The sequence below is a fragment of the Rattus norvegicus genome, chromosome 5 (genome assembly GCF_036323735.1).
Source record: "Rattus norvegicus strain BN/NHsdMcwi chromosome 5, GRCr8, whole genome shotgun sequence".
NCBI classification, from domain to species: Eukaryota; Metazoa; Chordata; class Mammalia; order Rodentia; family Muridae; genus Rattus; species Rattus norvegicus.
The window spans coordinates 65,677,498-65,697,773 of record NC_086023.1 but is presented as its reverse complement, the minus strand read 5'-3'; the positions used below and the strand labels follow the sequence as shown (position 1 = coordinate 65,697,773).

At 53.7% G+C, this 20,276-nt stretch overlaps 1 protein-coding gene and 1 long non-coding RNA gene across 6 annotated transcripts in view; one reads left to right on the top strand and one right to left on the bottom strand.

Moving 5' to 3' along the window:
- The window catches only part of Tbc1d2 (TBC1 domain family, member 2), a 48,309-nt gene extending 30,205 nt beyond the window's left edge, over positions 1-18,104 (top strand). For 4 of the 5 annotated variants that reach the window (XM_063287625.1, NM_001399163.1, XM_063287626.1 and 1 more), the window contains 8 exons: positions 306-686; positions 4,964-5,074; positions 6,134-6,318; positions 6,912-7,388; positions 12,666-12,786; positions 15,457-15,642; positions 15,996-16,117; positions 16,523-18,104. In XM_063287625.1, coding sequence (XP_063143695.1) covers positions 306-686; positions 4,964-5,074; positions 6,134-6,318; positions 6,912-7,388; positions 12,666-12,786; positions 15,457-15,642; positions 15,996-16,117; positions 16,523-16,730 — 1,791 coding nt within the window. In that variant the 3' untranslated portion in view covers positions 16,731-18,104. Of the gene's footprint in view, positions 1-305; positions 687-4,963; positions 5,075-6,019; positions 6,319-6,911; positions 7,389-12,665; positions 12,787-15,456; positions 15,643-15,995; positions 16,118-16,522 lie in introns of those variants that run through there. The other variant, XM_063287627.1, reaches the window with a different exon arrangement.
- LOC108350962 (uncharacterized) lies at positions 11,594-20,270 on the bottom strand. Its single transcript, XR_001837940.3, has 4 exons — positions 19,809-20,270; positions 16,763-17,110; positions 15,517-15,624; positions 11,594-14,146 (listed from the first exon to the last, which is right to left on the bottom strand). It is a non-coding gene; the product is annotated as an uncharacterized LOC108350962 (long non-coding RNA).
- Positions 20,271-20,276: the final 6 nt, after the last annotated feature.

The window sequence follows — 20,276 nt, the reverse complement described above, 5'->3', positions numbered from 1 at the left end:
GCGTGAGGGTTTCTGTTGCTTTATTTTGTTTTGCCGGATAGCCTGTGCTTAGCTACCCCTCGTGTTGGACGGGGAAGTCAGAACTGAGTCTTGGGATGCCCAGGGGAGCTGCTGGGCATCTCCGAGTTTATTTTTTTTTTCTTTTCTTTTTTTCGGAGCTGGGGACCGAACCCAGGGCCTTGCGCTTCCTAGGCAAGCGCTCTACCACTGAGCTAAATCCCCAACCCCATCTCCGAGTTTAGAGAGAGCATGTGACAGTGCATGCCTCCCTCCCTAGCACTCATGACTGTTCCCTTCCCACCCAGGAGCTGGTGATAATCCTACACAAGGCCCTGGAGGCTGCCCAGCAAGAGAAGCGAGCCTCCAGTGCGTACCTGGCAGCCACCGAGGACAGAGATCGGCTGGAGCTGGTCCGGCACAAGGTGCGGCAGATCGCAGAGCTGAACCAGAGGGTGGAGGCTCTGGAGCAGGACCGTGAGCGCCTGGTGCACGAGGCTGGCCTGCGGGAGCAGCAGGTGCAGGCGCTTCAGCAGCATGTGCAGCTGCTCATGGACAAGAACCAGGCCAAGCAGCAGGTCATCTGCAAGCTCTCCCAGAAGCTCACGGAAGACCTTGCACAACCCCAGCCTGCTGATGCTACCAATGGTGACTTCCTGAGCCAGCAGGAGAGGTTGGAGCATCTGAAGGTAGGCCCCCCTCTCCACCCAGCATGCTATCTTGGCCTCTGGGGAGGGTACCATGAGTGGTTTTCTAGTCAGGGCAGAAATCACCCTTCATTCTGGAACATTCAAACCAGAACTAGGTAGTAATAGGACAATTTCTCTTCCATCCCTCTCTTTGTGAAGACCCAATGCAGTGTGACCGTTTGGTGTTGTGCCAGGCCTCTGGAAAATGAACAGGCTCCCAGCTTATCACCGGAAGAACCCAAGCATAGCCCAGTCTGGGCCCTGGTTGTACAGCCTCCTTCAATGCCATTCTGTTACCCAGGAGGCCCAAGGCTCCAGGCTGCCCTGTGGCTGGTCCAAGGCAAGGGCAGTAGACACCACTGAGGGCTCCCCACATGCCAGGACTGCCGGCAGCGTTAATAAAGTATCAGCTCACTCTGGCCTGTGCCAGCCCCGCAAGGCAGTGGCTGACCGATGGGGACCTCCCACTTTCCAGCTTCGAGTACTCGGGGTAAAGACGCTTGCCCGGCAGCTAGTGTAGAGGTGGGAGCAGGGCTGGGCTGGAGCTCAGGTCTGTGACTAGTCTACCTGCTCTGCACAGACGCTCTCCCAGCCTCTCTATACCACTTCATGCCTCGCTCGGCTTCCTTTTTCTCTGTCCTCATCTCTCTCTTCAGACCATCCCAACTCACGGGGTGACGGGAGCGTTGGGGACACCATTCGAGGTGTGATACAGGGTCTCTGTAAAGTCTGTGACAGGAGCTGCCCAAGCAGCAGCATGCCTGAGGCTAAGGACAGGTGCTCTCGACCCTCACTTTCTTGTCTCTAAGGACAGTACACAGAACCAGAGCCAGTCTGGTCCCAAACACTGCCTCTCATGACCTCCCATGTTTTGTAACTAGGGCCAAAGAACTGCTGGGTGGTGGAAAGGAGAGGTGGGGGGCAGGCCTCTGGGAGAAGCACAGGGGGCTCAAGCATGGCTACTGCCCACCCCATGAAGCAAGCTAACCCCAGAGCTGAGTCCTGCATTCTGCGCCTTGCTAGCTGATTAGCTTTGGTCAAGTTCTCTCTCCTCTGTGGGAAGTGGCCTAACTCTTACTTTGAATGAAGGAAGGGGACTTGAGACCCGTACCCCAAACTAGCAGGGGCAGGATGGCTGTTAGCCTGGAGTCAAATGCTATTTAGGAATACAGCAGAAGGGCAAGCCCCCTGAGGCCTGCCAGAAAGCCCCTGCCATGTATGTGGCGGTGGGAACGATTCTTGTTGCCCTATATGCCACAGTTCTCCTTTCCTCCTTCCTCCTCAGGAGTCCGTGGGTTTAGACTCAATAGATCAGCACAGTGCTGAAACACGGGTCACCCGGATGGCTCTGGAGTGCCAAGGGCCACTTGCTATCCTGCCGCCCCTGGAGGCAGAGTGTGGCCTTCACTCACCTCTGAGGGAGGATCATTTTTCACTGAGGTCCATGGCAAGGAGACTCACAGCCTGGGATCTTACACTTGTAGATCCGGCTCCAGAGCCCTGTACAGGGGCCTGGCAGAGAGAGCTGCATGGACCAAGTGTGGCTTAGTCCATAGCTCTCAGAAGGCCCATTGAGCGGCCTTCATCAGCGACTGCCCAGAGAGTGCTCACACTTCCTGCTTGCCTGAGACAGGGCACCCAGTCTTAGAGAAAGGGCTTCTTACCCTGTCCTTTCAAGAGTAGTGTCATTGACCTCTTAAATGTCAAAGCTAGGGTAGGGGAGCCCACTACCACCAAATTAGGCTCATAATCCTTGTATCTAGGAGGGAAGTGGAGACAGGAGGATTAGGAATTCAAGGCCACCCTCGGCATCCATTGAAGCCAGCCCAGACTACATAAAGTCCTAGCTGGGACAGTGAGGGGATCAGGCTGGGAAGACTGGGAAGTCTAGTCCAGCTGGGGCACTGCCAGCGCGGACAGCTGAGCCACGAGGGGGAGATGGTTCGGATCACAGCAGCAGCAGGCATCATGGTAGACTCAGGTCCTCCCACACAAGCATTTCCTGTGACAATCTGTGATGTCTGGTCCTTCCCCTGAGCCTGGTGATGGCAGGCTCTCCTCTCCTGGGCTCCTCCTGCATGCTGTCCTCTTGCTTTGCTCTGACTCTGTGTGGTGTTTTTCTTCTCTGAGGTCTCTCTTTTTCCTCCCTACAGTTCTGAGCCAAGGAGAGCACCCAAGGTAGGGTACCAAGCTGATTGGAGGCCGCCCAGCCGCCTCCAAGGCATCCCTCCAAGGGGTGCTCACACCCAACCCCCTGCCTGGACACCTCTTACCTTCTCTTTGACCTGGAAACGGCCACCCTATGTGACAAATCCATATTCTCAATGTCCGAATTGCCTGTGCTGAGCCTGGGTCTGGAAGGGGTGGGAAGACGGAGCCGGATTGGGTGACTCTGGGTAGGCAGTGCTGCTTGCTGGGTGCCTGCTGTGGGCTGAACATCCCCAGGTTCGGTTCTTCGCTTTTACACGCCAGCTGCATCACTGAGGGGCTCACTGTTTCCTCATCTGTAAAATGGGAACAGTGCTACTTTAACACTTCACCCTCAGATAGCACACAGTGGGACTGCAGGGCTGACAGACACTTTAAGCCCTCACCTAGGTGCCTGTGGCATATCCCAGGTACTGGGTAAGAATTCCCACAATCAGTTCCAGCAAGCAGACTGAGGGGACAGATGGGCTGTGGCGGTCGGTCACACCCAGTGACTAACAGCCTGGGACTTTTCCCCAGCAGGAAAGGCAAGGCTTGGGCTCTCAGGGGATATGAGTGCACAGTATGCTTGGATGGCTTCTGGAATGTTCTCAATGGGAAATGAAGGTTGTGAGTGACAGCTATAGCTCTGTATGGAAGCTTCCAGTGGCTCACCCAGCTCCTTCCTTCCAGTGGCTCACCCAGCTTCTCTTCTGTTCAGACAGCAGCTGTCATATATATATATACATATATATATATATATATATACTATATGTGTGTGTGACATATAAGTCACATATGTGTGTGTATACACATATACATATACATACATACATACAGAGAGAGAGAGAGAGAGAGAGAGAGAGAGAGAGAGAGAACTTAGCTATAGAAAATTTCCCAGTAGGGTTAAAAAAAAATAGCTGTTGGAACTGCACATGGAGGCGTACATTGTGTATCCCAGCTAGTCTAGCGACTGAAGCAGGAGGAGGGTGAGTTAGGGACCAGCCTGAGATACATAATGGGACCACCTCAAGAAAAGCAAGGACAAGCCATGTGTGGTGGTATATGCACATTGCCAAGAACTGCACAGCGTTGGGATTGACCCAACAGGGACAACACAGGAAGGAAGGAAGGATAGACACGTGCAGAAAAGCTGGGCCGGGACGGCCAGCCTGCTCCCGTGCACCAGGAGCCTGGAAACTCGGCACTGGTGAGGGCATGGGTTTATTTATGTTCAGCCGCACCAGGGTAAAGCCTTGCCTCTCCCATGACTCTCGGTGTGACGTGGTTCTGCTCAGGTCTGCATCCACTCTACACAGCCTCAGTCTTAGCACTTGGGAAACAGAGGCTGCAGGGTCTGGAGTTCAAAGCTATCTTCAGCTATGTAGCAGATTTGAGACCAGCCTGGGGCACATGAGACCCTGTTCAAACAAACATACAACACCAGAAAGAAAAACAGAAAAGAAAAAGAAGGGGCTGGCAGTGGGCAGAGCCCGTCCTCGGATGCTACACAGGCTGGGTTTGAGTCGCCTGGTCGAAAGTATACAAAACCCTTGAGCATCACACCGTCATGTGTACAAAGAGATACTTAACGAGAAGCAATCCACACAGCTGCAATACCTGACGCTCTGTGCTGATTTAAAAACAGCCAGGGCAGGGAGAGGCCATGCCTCATCCTAGAATGTGGGAGAGGGAGGAAGGAAGCAGAGGAATTCAAGGCCGACTGCTGCTACTTAGTGAGCTGGAAGCCAGCCCGAGCTACCTAAGACCCTGTCTCAATGGAGCAGAAGGTCAGTGTTTGAGTGCTTTTCTGAGTTCTGTCACTCGTTTGATGTTACCTGCTAGCCCTGTTCTCTCCCAACCCTTGAAGGGGAGGTTCATATCTGCCATTTCACAGCTAAGAAAGGTCTAGAGATGGCAGTATCTTGAACCCCATATCTAGGGTTCTCCCTACCACATCTTGCTGGAAAAGTCTTTCAGACTCCCTCTCTGTGTCTTCTGGGAAGGATCTTCGGCTGTTCCTTTGAGGGTGACTTCTCCAGAGCAGGATGGTTGCAGTACCACCACTGACGCACCTTGCTTTTTTCCAGGATGACATGGAAGCATATCGGACCCAGAACCGCTTCCTCAACTCTGAGATCCACCAGGTCACCAAGATCTGGAGGAAGGTGGCCGAGAAGGAGAAAGCCCTGCTGACCAAGGTACAAGGGGTTGATGGCCACATTCGTGTTCCTCCACTCCCTGCCCCTTGCCTCCCCACCTCCACTTCCCTAATCTCTCAGGCCTGTCACTCCTGTGGTGGCAGATTTGCAGAAGGTAGGCATGGCATTCGGAGCGGTCTGGAGTCCCTTCCCCAAATCCCTGCAGCATTGAAGACAAGACACAGAAAGTTGTCAGTGAAAGGAAAGAGGTGGACGGGGAAAAACCAGGAGGAGAGGAAGGCCAGAGGCTCCCCAGAGGGTTGGATTGAAGTGTCCATAGACGCATACAAGTGGCCCTGGGCAGGACTGTAGCATTTGCATCTTCAGCCCTGAGGCCAAGATGATAATTAAGCTGGCCCAGCAGAGATGCCGAAATTCCACCCTCTCCACCTCACAGAGACAAAACGCAAGGCCCAGGGAGCGCAGCTGACTCACCCACAGCCGGCTGACCGTTCACCGTTCACCGAAGTGGTGATGGGGTGGGAGCGCAGGGGCACACTCCAGGCTGAGGAAGAGGGTGCCCAAAAGCCATAGAAAGGGAAGTCCACAGTGAGGGCAGCAGGGGGAGCCTGAGAGCATCCTGTGGGTCACACCTGCAGAGGGAGCCCTGACGGTATTCTGCAGGTTAAACTTGTGGAACTGTCTCTGTGCCTAGTGCCAGACAGTGCTTTACATGGGTCTCACTGATCCTTGCCAGAATGCTGAAACCCCCGTGTTACCCCTGTTCTACAAATGAAGAGCCTGAGGTGCAGGGTGAACTGGCGTATTAGCTGACTTACCACAGGCCACAGTGTCTGATCCAGAATGAGACTCCAAGCTGCGAGTGCGCTGTGCCATATCTTCCCCTCTCTTCCCCTCCCCTCCTTTTGAATCCAGCTCCCCCCTTAGTCCTGGGTCTCTCTCACTTCCCCGCTGTAAGTCATGGCCTCCTTTCTCTATTTGCAGGTCCAGGAGAGGGGTGGGCAGGGAAAGCAGAATTGGGAGGGAGGGCCCAAAGCTATCCGTGGCTTTGGCAGCCTAAGCAGCCCAGAAGCCTGACCAGCTACTCCACTCTCACAGTGCGCCTACCTCCAAGCCAGGAACTGCCAGGTAGAAAGCAAGTACCTGGCCGGACTTCGAAGGCTGCAGGAAGCGGCAGGGGCTGAGCCTGGTGACTTCCCTGAGCTGCTGCAGCAGCTGGTCCAGGAGGCACTGCAGTGGGAAGCAGGAGAGGCTTCCGACAGCGTGGGGCTGAGCCCTGTCAGGTGAACCCAGTGGGCAACCAGGGAGGGGCTGCGGGCACGATGAGATCATGTGTCTCTGGCCACGTATGCCAGCACCTCACAGCAGTGGACTCCCCAGGCCCAGGCACATAGTATGCAGTGCACACAGCTGAGAGGGCAGGGCTTGTTGGAGGCCCACAAACCACTTAGCCTCCACGCCCACAATTACTCAAGCTGGCTCCTCTAGCCAAACCCTGGCTGAGCACAGCCAAAGCAGGAAGTCCTGTCAGTTGGGCTCCTGGGTCACTGTCTGCCGGTTTTGCTCTGCGTCCCTAAGCAGGTCACTTTGCCTTTCTGCACTCTGTGTTCAGCCCCCACATAATGCGGGTGGGGAGCCCCACCTCCCAGGGAGCCTGGGGATGGCTAAGGTGACACACACTGCACACACAGTGAATTGCAGCCAGTAAATGCATCTCTCCTGGGCTGCATATAAGTTCTTCTGTTTACGAAGGGGATCTCCCTCATCTTCACGTACAGATCAGCAAACTGAGGCCGGGCACTAGAGTGATCTCAGTGCACCCAGGGTGGGAGCCCACCCAGGGACAGTCGTGCTAACGTGGCCCTTTTGCCAACAGCGAGTATGATGATTATGGCTTCCTGACAGTGCCAGACTACGAGGTGGAAGACCTGAAACTACTAGCCAAGATCCAGGCCTTGGAAGTGCGCTCCCACCACCTGCTGGCCCTCGAGGCCGTGGAGAGGCCACTACGGGACCGCTGGGCTACTCTGACCGAGCTCATGCCCTCAGCTGAACTCAAGCAGCTGCTACGGGCAGGTGTGCCCCGAGAGCACCGCCCACGGGTCTGGAGGTGGCTGGTCCACCGCCGTGTCCAGCACCTGCACTCCTCAGGCTGCTACCAGGAGCTTCTGGCCCGGGGCCGGGCATGTGAGCACCCTGCTGCTCGTCAGATCGAGCTGGACCTCAACAGAACCTTCCCCACCAACAAGCACTTCACCTGCCCTACCTCCAGCTTCCCTGACAAGCTCCGCCGTGTGCTCCTGGCCTTCTCCTGGCAGAACCCCACCATTGGCTACTGCCAAGGCTTGAACAGGTGAGCCCCACAGAGGTGCGAATGTAGCCTTTTCTTCCCAGCACTGCTCTATTTTGTAGCTAAGAACCCAGAAAGTCCTGCCCCTCTCCCCTGACAGAGAGGTTGTGTTAATGGCTGAGACAGACTGGGGTGCAGGCCCTTGGCACCTCTGCAGCCACACAGGCTCTGGTCTCTCCCTCTTCACGTCTTCGCCCTGCACATCTCTCAGTAAGGCAGCCTCTCCCACTCATTCTTCGGACATGTAGGTTCCATCAGGGCTGACTAAGCATTGACCTCAGCCCTTGAGTGCCCACCATAGCCACTCTGTTTCCTGTCATAACGTCGCTTTCCCTGGGCATACAAAGAACCCTTGCCCTTCTTGTCCTGTGTCACCTTGTGGGGTTGGTGCTTCCCACATTTCCTATAGAATGTCCAGCGGGTCTTAGGGATGTTCACCATGTTTGCAGGAGCACCGTCAGCTCAGAAGCGAGTCTCTCTACTTTAGCCCTCCCTTAACCCCTCATGTCCAGGCCTGCAATTCCAAAAGCAGAGTGTGAGTGGTACAGCCTGGGTTACTCCTGTTTGACTCCAGTCAACAGCAGAGGTAGAGGGATCACGCGGAGGATAGAACTACTCAGTTGGTAGAGGTGGCTGTCCCCTCCAGTACTGAGGGACTCTCATGAGTACCCTAGTTATTGCCATAGAATGCATAGTCTCAGATATTTCCCAAAGCAAGTCTGACTCAATTTAATTCGAGCACGCACATCCTCAAGCAAACTTTACATAGGCTGTCTACTCTCCCTTCAGAACAGGTGATGCAAGACATTTATTTAGCACAGAATCAGCGTTTGGAGTGTCCTCGATCATATTTCAATGGGTCCCAAGGGCAGAGATTTTCTGTATTCTTATTTCCAGCCCAAATGGGAATGAAATTGAGCATGTGCGTGTAATTTCTGGGATTTGTGAGATAAACCCCCAGCAGTCACATATCTCGGTCATCGTCCCCCCTCCCCCACCCCAAGACTGTCAGGACGCATTGCTGAACTGCCTGGGAGGGACAAGTGATATCTGTAGACAGCCTGCCCACACATTACCAGCCCAGCACGACTGTGCAGTCCTTTCCAAATGCCTTAAACTCCAGAAGGGACATGTGCGAATCTTCTTTGGGAATAGCTGTGAAGAGGCTGGCAAGATGGCCCAGAGAGTAAAGGGGTGGCCGCCACACCTAGTGATCTGGACTCGAACTCCAGATGGGATGGGATGCACGTGGCAGGGGGGAGAATCAGCTCCGACAGTTGTCTTCTGGTCTCCACACGCTTGTCACGTGCAGACGTATTCACACATAAATGCAATTTTTAAAAAAAGTTCAAGAGGCCTGGAGAGATGGTATCTCAGGGTTTCGGTTGTTGTGGTAAAACACCATGCCCAAAAGCAGCTTGGGGAGGAAAGGGTTAATTCCATCTTCAGGTCTCTAGTCAGCCATCCAGGGAAGTCCTGGCAGGAACTCAAGGTGGGAGCTGTCACAAAGGCCATGGAAGGGTGCTGCTTGCTGGTGCGCTCCCATGCTGCTCTGCCTACCCTCTTTTTTTTTTTCTTTTTTCTTTTTTTCGGAGTTAGGCAAGCGCTCTACCACTGAGCTAAATCCCCAACCCTGCCTACCCTCTTATAGCACCCAGGACCACCTGCCCTGAAGGCAGTGGCCCCACGCCCACAGCAGGCGAGGCCCTCCCATAGCAAATGCTAATGAAGAGAAAGCCTTCACAGGCTTGCCTGTTGGCCAGTCTTGGATGGTTTTTTTTCCCATTTGAAAGTCCTTTTCCCCAAATGGCTATAGCTGTGCCCAGTTGATAAAACACCAGCACAGTTTGATGGCACTTGCTGCTCCTCCAGAGGACTAGGACTTGGTTCCCAGCAGCCACATGGTGACCTGAAACCACCCATAACTCCAGCTCTTGGGGCTCTGACGCCCACTTCCGGCCTTCATGGACACATGCGTATAAACACAGTGCACAAAAAACTCATGTAAGAACACATACGGATACACATAAAAATACTAAGTGATTCTTTTTTTATTTAAAAAAATAGAACAAGTAAAGCAGTAAATGCTAATGAATTCTTGACCAGAAATAGAGAGTAGAAGGCGTTTAGATGGGTCTGATGACAGAGACCTATAATCTAGCTACTCAAGAAAAAAATCACAAGTTCAAGACCTTTCTGTCTGGACTATAGTAGAGTTCAAGGACAGCTTGCATGACTTAGTGACTACCTTGCCTCAAAAAAGGAAAAAGAAAGAAACCCGAGGGTGTGTCTTAGTGATGGGATGCTTGCCCAATGTGCGCAAGGCCCTGGGTTTAAAATTTCCCAGAACAGGGTTGGGGATTTAGCTCAGTGGTAGAGCGCTTGCCTAGGAAGCGCAAGGCCCTGGGTTCGGTCCCCAGCTCCCAGACCAAAAAAAAAATTTCCAGAACTCTCCAAAAAATGAAAGCAGAATCTGTGAGGGACCAGAGAAGCTCTGCAATTAGGTCAGTGGTGAGTTTTAAGCTCTGACCCTGCAGGTGGAGATGGACACTCCATCTTCCAGCTGAGATCTGAGAGTTCTAGAATTTCACTATGCGTGGCAGCCCAGCAGCCTCTGGCCCTGGATTGGCCCATGCCCCAGTCCTTTCTACAACCCACCCTCCAAGTGGGAGCTTGGCCAGAGGGGATGCTGGGCCACCCCAAAGCTTTTCTGATCTAATGTGTCCTTTATGGAGGCCAGGGGGGCCTTAGCTGCACAGGGGCTCTGAACTCCAGAGGTTGGCCAGTGACTAAGGGACGGGGGAAGCTGTCGTGGTAGGAGGGCCTTAAAGTCAGACTCAGGAGTAGAATGCCCAGTGGAGAGGGAAACAATGCCAACAAGAAGGCCACAGGGGACACGTGAAGCTAAAAGGAGCAGGTGCCTCTCAGTGTCTCTCTCGAGAATGCCTTGGCTTAGATTGATATGCAAGCCCACGTAATTGGTATCCACACAAATATTTATACTATTGCTTTAAATAGAAAGCTATGCATATACCAGAGCATGCCTGGATCTCAAGAGAGGTAGTGTTTTTACAACTGCAAGCCCCGTATGGCTGGTTGTGTCACCATCTAGTGGTCAAACTTAGAACTGCATGCAGAATAAACAGTTCACCTAAGGCAACAAAATGCAGCCTTTTCCTGAGACAGACAATGTGGAGATGTGTGTTGCCAGCTCAGAGCAAGCATTTAAAGTCCATTTCCCTATGAAAATAATTCGAGTTCACTAAATGCAGTTCTTGCCCCTCTATGTACATGCCTTTGCAGGCCTGTTCAGATGGCGCCCCATTTAGCCCACCCCGCCCAGTAGTGGTAAGCTTCAGTAGAGACTAGCCTCCAGTAACTGACCATCTGTTTGCAGAAGTCTAAAACAATACAGACTGGAGTTCCTGATCTGAGGACATCCTGGGCTTTGTGAGAAAAGGTGGGCTAGGATAGACAGCAGCAGGCTAAACTTGTGCATCCGGGATTGGGTCCCCTCTGCTCTGCCAAGATGGTCGTAAGTGATAGCCACTTTTGCCTTCTGAGTTCCAGTGTCCCCATCTGTGCATTAAGACGTTTTCCTTGACCAGAGTTAACCCATAAGAAAAACCTGCTAGAGACCTTGAAGGAATTTCTGGGGTAGTGTCCAGGTTCAACAGCAAAAAGTTCCATGATCAATTACATATGCCTCCCCTGGTCACTGACAGAGTGGTAGTTGACACACAGGACATTGTCTGTTCTTGAACCCAGTGACCTCTACAGGTCCCCTCCCCCTGCTCCAAGAGCCTCCTCTGTCTCAGGAGACCTGCGGCTGTTTTTCTCTTTTTGCACTCAGCTCAGAGCCAGGAGAGTTTGTGCAAACATGTACAGTAGAGCCAGAGGGAGGAGCGGTTCATTCCCGATTGGCTGAGAAAGGAGAAAGGGTGCTCCTTGTTTGTGAGAAACAGTCCTGTTCTAAAAGTCATGAACCTCAGAAGAAAACGGAAGTCCTGAATCTAATCCATAAAGAGCCCAAAGACGCATAAACACCCGGCTCTGAAAGGGCTCTGCAGTGCAGGCTGGGGTGGTGCACACCTGTAATCCCAGCACCTGCAGACTGAGGCCAGAGGATTGCAGGTTCTAGGCCAGCCCGGCTATATAGTGAGACTGTCTCAAAATAATAATAATAATAATAATAATAATAATAATAATAATAATAATAATAATATTTTTAATAAAAATCAAAGCTTCTGTAAGTCCACAGAGAGCCCATGACTTCCAGTGCAGCCCCCTTCTCCCATAGATGCCGTGAAGAGAGCTGCTCCCAGACCTCACGTATGACATACAGAAGAGGCTCCATGGTTCCCAGGACCCCCCTCATCTGTCTCCCTTGGGCTTGTTGCTACAGAATGTCCTGAGGCTTTGCTGAAGCACTGTGAGCCTCCAAGAGCGGCTGGGATGTGCTGTGTTCCTCAGACCAGGGTCCATGGAAGACACACCAGGGAGTGTACTGGATCCATGCGTTGGCCTGGATGTGTCCCCTCAGGGAAGGTTGAAGAAGCAGAGTGCTTCTCTGAGGGAGATGTCTCCACTCAGCTCAAGACTTGTCTGTCTGCTCCCAGTCTCAGTAGGGCCTCACAACTGAGGTGAAGGCACATAGGAGGAAAGCCTGTGTGTGCTCACACGGGTGTGCCAGTGGGTAGGGCATGAGGTCTGACAGGAGGGCAGTGTCCCTGAGAGGTTTTCAGAGCTTGCCAGCATGAAGTGAAGGTAGCCAGTACTTACAAGCACTGACTGCATGCCAACCTCTGGGCAGATAGCCAACAGGGCTGACTGTTGGTCCTCACCCATCCCTGAAGCTTATGAGGAGGCTGAGGCCGAGATAGGTTAAAACAGTTCTTACCGGGGTTGGGGATTTAGTTCAGTGGTAGAGCGCTTGCCTAGGAAGCGCAAGGCCCTGGGTTCGGTCTCCAGCTCCGAAAAAAAGAACCAAAAAAAAAAAAAACAAAAACAAAAACAAAAACAGTTCTTACCATAGTTCCCACCCAGGCAACACAGCCTCAGGGTCTCTGTTCTGAATTGGTCTTCACGGCTCTGGAAGTAAACCTGAGTGTCCTCCTCTAAACAGTGTCTCACCCCGGGCGCCATGGCTACCAGCCTGGTCCAGGATTAGGGCTAGCCCAATGCCCTAGAGGAGGACTTGACCCAGCACCCAGGATGCTGCCTCTGTCATGCAGTACTGCAACTGCTGTGGGTCACCCCAGGCTCCTCCCCCCTCTGCAGGCTGGCAGCCATCGCCCTGTTGGTCCTAGAGGATGAGGAGAGTGCCTTCTGGTGCCTGGTGGCCATTGTGGAGACCATACTGCCGGCTGAGTACTACAGCAAGACACTGACTGCATCCCAGGTGAGCAGGGGGGTGGTACATGGTCCCCCTGAGGCACCCCCACCCCAGAGGAGTTCCTTCAGGCCAGCAGACCCTGGGTCTCTGCCTCTCCTACACAGTGGCCTTTGAACCCTCTCTGACTGCTAGAGGTTCCCTACACTGAGGGCCTGTAAGATTGTGAGGTCCTGCCCACCTGCGAGTTAGTCCAGTGGTGATGACCGGGAAGAGTTGCTTGCTAGGGAGGGGAGACAGAACTCTATGTCCCTTGCCATCTCCGAGTCAAGAACTGAGAGGGACCACAGGATGGTGGACTGGGCAGTGTGCTGGGGGTGAGGAGTGCCATCCGTGCACATGCTTGTGGTTATGTGTGCCACATCCCTGGGGAGCACTGCTGCTCTGAAGTGGGTAAAGCACCCCCAGCCGGCCTACTCTAGAATAGGAATAAGGTCAGTGCAAAGTCACGTCCCCGTCCCCCGCCCAGTTCTTGCTGAGGCAGCCTCCATCCTTCCTTCTCCCAGCCTCCCTCCTCAGCTCTCTCCCCTCCTGTCTGCGTCTTGTCTGACACCCACCGCTCCTCCGGGGCTGCCCTTTGGGATGGCAGGGATCAGGTGCAGTTGCAAGGAGAGAGCCACCCCGGACCTAGAAGGTCAGGTCGGTGAAGGGACGGCACCTGGCCTCATGGAGAGGAGGGGCTAAGTATGGTCCTTGATGCCACAGGGTTAGGCTCCTCCCAGCCCGGGTCAGGCTCCTCCCAGCTCGGGTCAGGCTGCTCCTAGTCCCTGTTCTACAGCCCTCTTGTCACCAGTTGGTTACAAGAGGGCTGTGCCACCCTCAACCCCCTCTGTGGCCATGCTGTACGACAGAAGCAGACAGGTGGGCCGCTGGAGTTTCAGTCTGCAGTTTCTACTTTCTGCTTTCTTTTGGTCAGAGCCGAGCCTTAGGTGTGCCCCCCGCTGTAAGGCGGGCTGGGAAATACGGTATTTCACCGCTGCAGCTGAACATCTCTGAAAGGGATATACATTGAGCACCAGCATCAAGCTTGCTTTTGGTTGTACTTTGACCTTGGAGAATTGGCCAGGTTCAGAACAGAGAAGATAGGCAGCCTGGGACCCCGCCTAGTGTCCCTGGTCACCAGCAGAGGGAGAGCCTGCCCCTCCAGCCTTGCCTGCCGTGCTGTGGATCACACGCAGTTCTTTGGTTCCATTCATCACGGATCTGGTGGCTCACACAGGGCTCTAGGCTGGCCATGGCCTCTGATGCTGCATGCCTCGGAGGGAAGGGAAGGACGGACGGACAGACATATGGACGGAAGGGCATCCCCGAGTACTCACCAACAACACTGAAGCCCAGACTGACTTGCACAGGGAGGACTGTCATGGTTCTAGGCAAGGAGAAACAGGAGGGGACACAGATCAGGGCACTGCCAAGGAGGAGGGAGCTGTTCCAGGGAGTAATCAGCCAGGTCCACCGAAATCAATAAGGTAGAGCCACCAGGAGAGGTCACTAGCAGCTGTGGCCTGCAGCTTCCTGCTTTAGATTCCTGCTACCTGATGTGACAGGACACTGTTCCTCCCCACCAGTATCTGTCCCAGGCCTCTCCCCGCCCCGAGTATCCACCAAGCATCTTAAGAGTCAGGCCACTAGGGGTCTAGAGAGGCAGCTTAGAAAAGACACTCCTCGAGTTTGTTCCTGAAAACAGGAGACAAATTAATTGCCGTGTGAAGAGGCCAAGGACTTACCCATGGAGAGATCCATGGCAAAGCCTGTTGCTCTGCCCAAGTGTGGGGAGCCATGGTGATGCTGCTACTCAGCACACACACACACACACACACACACACACACACACACACTCACTCACACACACAGTCACATACACACACACACACTCACATACACACACACAGTCACATACACACACTCACATACACACACACAGTCACATACACACATACACACACTCACATACACACACACATACACACACTCACACATACACATACACACACACTCACACACACATACACACATTCACACACATACACACACACTCACACACATACACACACACATACACACACACTCACACACATACACACTCACATACACACATACACACTCACACACACATACACACACTCACACACATACACACTCACACACACACACACTCACACACACACACACACATACACACATACACATACACACACATACACACACACTCACACACATACACACTCACATACACACATACACACACACTCACACACATACACGCTCACACACATACACACACACTCACATACACACACACTCACATACACACACATACACACATACACACACTCACATACACACACATACACATACACACACACTCACACACATACAAACACACTCACACACACATACATACACTCACATACACTCACTCACACACACAGTCACATACACACACACACTCACATACACACACACAGTCACATACACACACTCACATACACACACATACACATACACACACACTCACTCACACACATACACACACACACACACACACACACACACACACACACACACACACACACACACACACACACCTTCCCCAGTACGAAACAGGCCTGCCCAGCAGTTCTGACGAGCAGGCAGAGAGGGAGGCAGAGGAAGTGATGGGCCCCCTCTGCCCTCCAGGTGGACCAGCGGGTGCTCCAGGACCTCCTCTCAGAGAAGCTGCCCCGACTGACTGCGCACCTGGGACAGCGCCATGTAGACCTCTCTCTCATCACGTTCAACTGGTTCCTCGTGATCTTTGCCGACTCTCTCATCAGTGACATCCTCCTGCGAGTCTGGGATGCCTTCCTGTACGAAGGGACCAAGGTCAGTATGCCTGGGCCCAGCTGCCCAGCCGGGCCCCACAGTATAGGAAGACGGCCACCTGTCACACCCAAGAGCTCAGCTCCTTAAACTGCAAAGTGCTCTGTGCAATATGAGAGGAAGCTGTGGCCCTGATGCCGAAGCCTTGACTCCTGCGGGCAGGGCCTCTTCATGTATAGAGATCAGGCATCCGGAGGCCAGGCATAAAGCAATATTTCAAGCTGTGCTCTCTTTAGGGCTCCCCGTCACCTGTCCCTCTGGCTGCCCCATACTTTGTACCTCTAGGCTTCCACTTCAGCCTGCCCGAACAGTACCTGCCTGGGCCTATACCCCACCTGAATCCCACTGTGCCCTAGGTGGTGTTCCGATATGCTCTGGCCATCTTCAAGTACAACGAGGAAGCGATCCTTCGACTCCAGGACAGCCTGGAGATCTACCAGTACCTGCGCTTCTTCACCAAGACCATCTGCGACAGCCGGTGAGCTGCCCGGCCCTCTGCTGCCCCACCCTGTGCCCTCCCTCAGTATCCTTGTATGGAAAGCAAGCTCTACAGCCCACCTTCACCGTGCCTGCTGTCAAGACCCAGGGTGTGGGACAACCAACCCCACCACTGGTTTCTCCTACTAGGAGCCTCCTGGCTCCTTCCTCCACTGCCACCACCATCTTGAGCCTGGTCCCTATCCCCAAAGCTAAGCCCCCCATGCCCCTCCTCCAGGAAGCCCTCCTGAGCAGCCCTTCCCTACTGACTCAGGTGCCTGCTGAGCCCCCTCCAGCCTCAACTCCAGGTGGACATGGTCTTTTCCCCTGGAAGGAGCACTCCGCAGGGGAGTGTCACCATTCTAGGGCTGACAGATGCCCTGGCTGACTGTACCTTTCCTTTCAGGAAGCTCACAAGCATTGCCTTCAATGATATGAACCCCTTTCCCATGAAGCAACTGCGGCAGCTGCGGGCAGCCCACCGAGAGCGACTAGAGGCTGAGCTTCGGGAGCTAGAACTGCTGAAGGCTGAGTACTTGGAGAGAAGGGCATCCAGGGGCAGAGCAGTGCCTGAGGGCTGCGTCAGCGAGGACGAAGGAGAAGGCGACAGCTGACCCACCACCCTGTTCCTCAAAGCCTTGCTTACCACTGCTGGCAGGAAGACAGAATTCAGTAATGGGCCGGAGGTGTGTGTGACCCCGGACAAGGCCTTGTCCTCTCCCAGCATTAGCCTCTCGGGCATGCCAGCCTGTATCACAGCCCCACAGAGCACTTTAACACACAGGAAGGAGGCAGGGATACACTCTGGGTCACCCGGAACCGTCTCCGAGGCACCGCCATCTCAGTTTGGCTTGGATTTCATCTTCTGACCAGGCCTCCTGGGACTCTTCCTGACCCTGGACTCTATGCAGTTGAGCGTGGCCCCGATCTTCGGATCCTCCTGTCAGAGCCATGTCGACATACAGCAACGTCCCTGTGGCTGATGGCTCTCCCCCTTGAGGACAAAAGCAGTCTCATTACCAGTGCTCCTGGGCACAAGGTGTCGGGAATGGCACCCTCTGGCTCAAGGTCTTGGCCACCATTCCTGTGGCACCCCAAGTTCATCTGTCTTTCCAGGCAGTAGCCCCTCTGAGCTGCTACCTAGATCTGTGTTGAGACCACCCTGCTTATGGAGACTATTATCTGCAGTCTCATGCCTAAAACTTGCCTTCTGTTTACAGCCCACAGGGGACATCCCGGGGGAACCCCTGCCTGCCACCCTGAGGTACTTGATATGGTTTGGACAGTGTGCCCCCGTCATGTGGGGCCAATGAGGTAGGCTTGGGAGGGCGAGCATGGCAGCAGCGCACCTGGCTCAGCAGAGAGAGTTGGTAAGCAGATGGAGGGGACATGCTAGGGGGAGACCAGCTCTCCCAGAAACCATCAAAAAGCCAAAAACAGGTCAAACTGTGGGCACGGGCTGCTGGATAAACAGTATCCTCTCTACCACTCCCCTCACCAAGCCAAGGCCCCCACCTCTCCTTTTCCTCGCCTCCCTAGAAGAGAATTCTGCCTAAGCACTTGTGCTCCTCCTTGGAGGACCAGAGCAGCTTTCTTACCAAGCTGCACCTTGTTCCAGCAGTGCTGGGCCTTGTGCTCTGTGCTCTTCCTTGGAGGACCAGAGCAGCTTTCTTACCAAGCTGCACCTTGTTCCAGCAGTGCTGGGCCTTGTGCTCTGTGGCTCTTGGAGCTTGGAGCCGAGTTCTACTAGCCCTGGGGGGTGAGCATTCTGGGACTAATTGCTTCCTCCCGCCCAGACAGAGCTCCAGTGTCACCCAGAGGGGAGGGCGGGTCTGGCCATGACTGCCTGTGGGGTGCACCCATAGTATCAACACTAGGAAGAGAAAAGGAGTCAGGTGTGGGGTACACACTTCTGATCCCAGCAGTTCCAACAGTGGATTACACAGCCAAACAGTGTCTCCAAAACCAAATAAATAAGAGAAAAACGATGAACGACTGAGCTGCCTGAACTGGAACAGAGGGTGAGCCTGAGACTCTCTGGGCTGCTGCTGGGGCAGAGCCTGCCCCTCCCTCAGGGCCTGGGGGCCTGGGCTACCCCGAGTGTCAGGTTCCTTGCTCGCCCCACAGCTGTTGCCCCTTCCCCAGGGGCCACTGCTTCTGAGGCTGGAGGATCTGATCCCACAGCCCCACCTTCCTACCCAGAACAGAGATGGAACTCCATGTTCAACCCCTCCCACCCCTGACCAGCAGGCCTTATCACAGAGAACAAAGGGACTGGGGCCTAGGGACCCAAAAGACTCAATCAATGTGAGAGGGTCACACTCCCTCCCAGACTACTTTGTTCAAATAGACCCTTGCCCTAGGGGCTGTCTTCTCCCAGTACAGCGCGCGCGCGCGCGCGCGCGCGCACACACACACACACACACACACACACACACACACACACACATTCTACAGGACAAGAAGATAGAAGGTCAATCAGTGGTGTCCCCCACCATGTACCCTGTGGTATCTGACCAGGCCTTGGTAGGTTGTGTCTCATTGTATGTAACTTAGGGGTTGTCAGGGGCTGCCTTCTACATCTGAGGCAGGATTAGGAGAAGGTAAGAGGAAACAAGGAGGCCCCTCCCCAGACACAGGAGAGATATGCAGGTTCCAGGAATCCCCTCTGATTTACAGGTCTATATTCCCCAGAGACTCCCTGTCAAACAAGCCTGTCCCAGCAGACAAGTGACCTGGTACCCATGAACAAGAGCTTCTTCAAAAATAATTCTGAAAGAGACCTTCCAAAGGAGGTGAAGGAAGCAGAAGCTTGTGGGAGTGATGTTGAGAGAGGGGACCACCAAAGCCCCTGGCTCAGTGTTTACTGGGTTGGGACATCCAGATGAGTCAGCCTGCTTCCAGAAAAAGCCAAGTCAGAAACACCTTAGTGGGCCCCCAGCATGGGGCCCCCAGCTTTTGGGAATCTGACAGGAGGATGAGATCAAAGTTTCTTTTTAGTTCATAGATAGTTATGTGGTACCTTCCATAAAAATTAATAAATGGGCTGGCAAAATGTCTAAGAGGACAATAGTGTTGGTCACAGAGGCCAGACAGCTTGAGTTCTGTCCCTAGAAACCGTGTAAGAAGCTGAATGCAGCTTTCCTACTTGGAGATGGGAGGCAGAATGGCCTGATTGTCAGGGACAGCCAGCCAGGAGTATGTAGCAAGGCAAAAATAAGATGGGAGGAAAGAGCCAACTTTCCAAAGCTCCAAGAGGCCGAATTTGGGGATGCAGGGGAAATTTGGATGTGGGAAACCCACAGCTCAGAAAACGGCCCAGGGCACTGTGGTTCAGCAGGAGCCAAAGGAAGACCTTAGAGGCTGCTGTTCTAAAGTGACTAAGGACTCACGAGAGCTGAATGTGGTGGATGTGTACTCCTAGCTACTGGAACCTGAGCAATTTAGTGAACTCTTGATTCAGAAAAAGAGGAGAGGCCTCACAGTGTAGCTCAATGTCAGAATACTTGCCTGGCAAGCACAAGCAAAGGCCTAATGTTCAATCCCACTGTCACAAATACATACATACACATTAAATTAGTTATAGCGCCTGCTAAGAGCTCAGCTAACGTCTTAATTTATCTATGAAATGGGAGAATTATTATGACTAGATTGAAGGTGGTGATAGATCAAATGTAATATACAATACCTACCATGTGCCAGGTACCGTGCTAGTCCCGCTCCCACCACCACCACCAAATACATCGCTACAAGACACGAAGAACTCTTTCCAAGACAGGTGGTGTGGCGTGGTTATTATGAAAGATATGACGTCCTAGCTTCCATATTCAGTGAGCACCGGGCTAAAAGCGGGAGAGGCTTGGATGCAGCGCCCCCTACTGGCAGCAGTGGGAAGGATCTCCCTCCCGGATGCGCAGCCGCCCTCGGCTCTCCGGTTCTCCCGCCGCCTGCGGAGCTGCGGTTAGAGCGCTCGCTGCGGGATCCAGCCTAGAGCCACGTGGGAGGCAGGCGCGGTGACTGTCTCCATCTCAGCAAGGGGAAACCGAGGCTCAGGACCCGGGTCCCACCCAAAGTCTGCGGCGAGAGCGTGCAAGAGGCAAGAGTGTGCACGCGGGACAGGATCCGAGCTGCGGGCGACGGGCGGTGCACAGGCGGGGCCT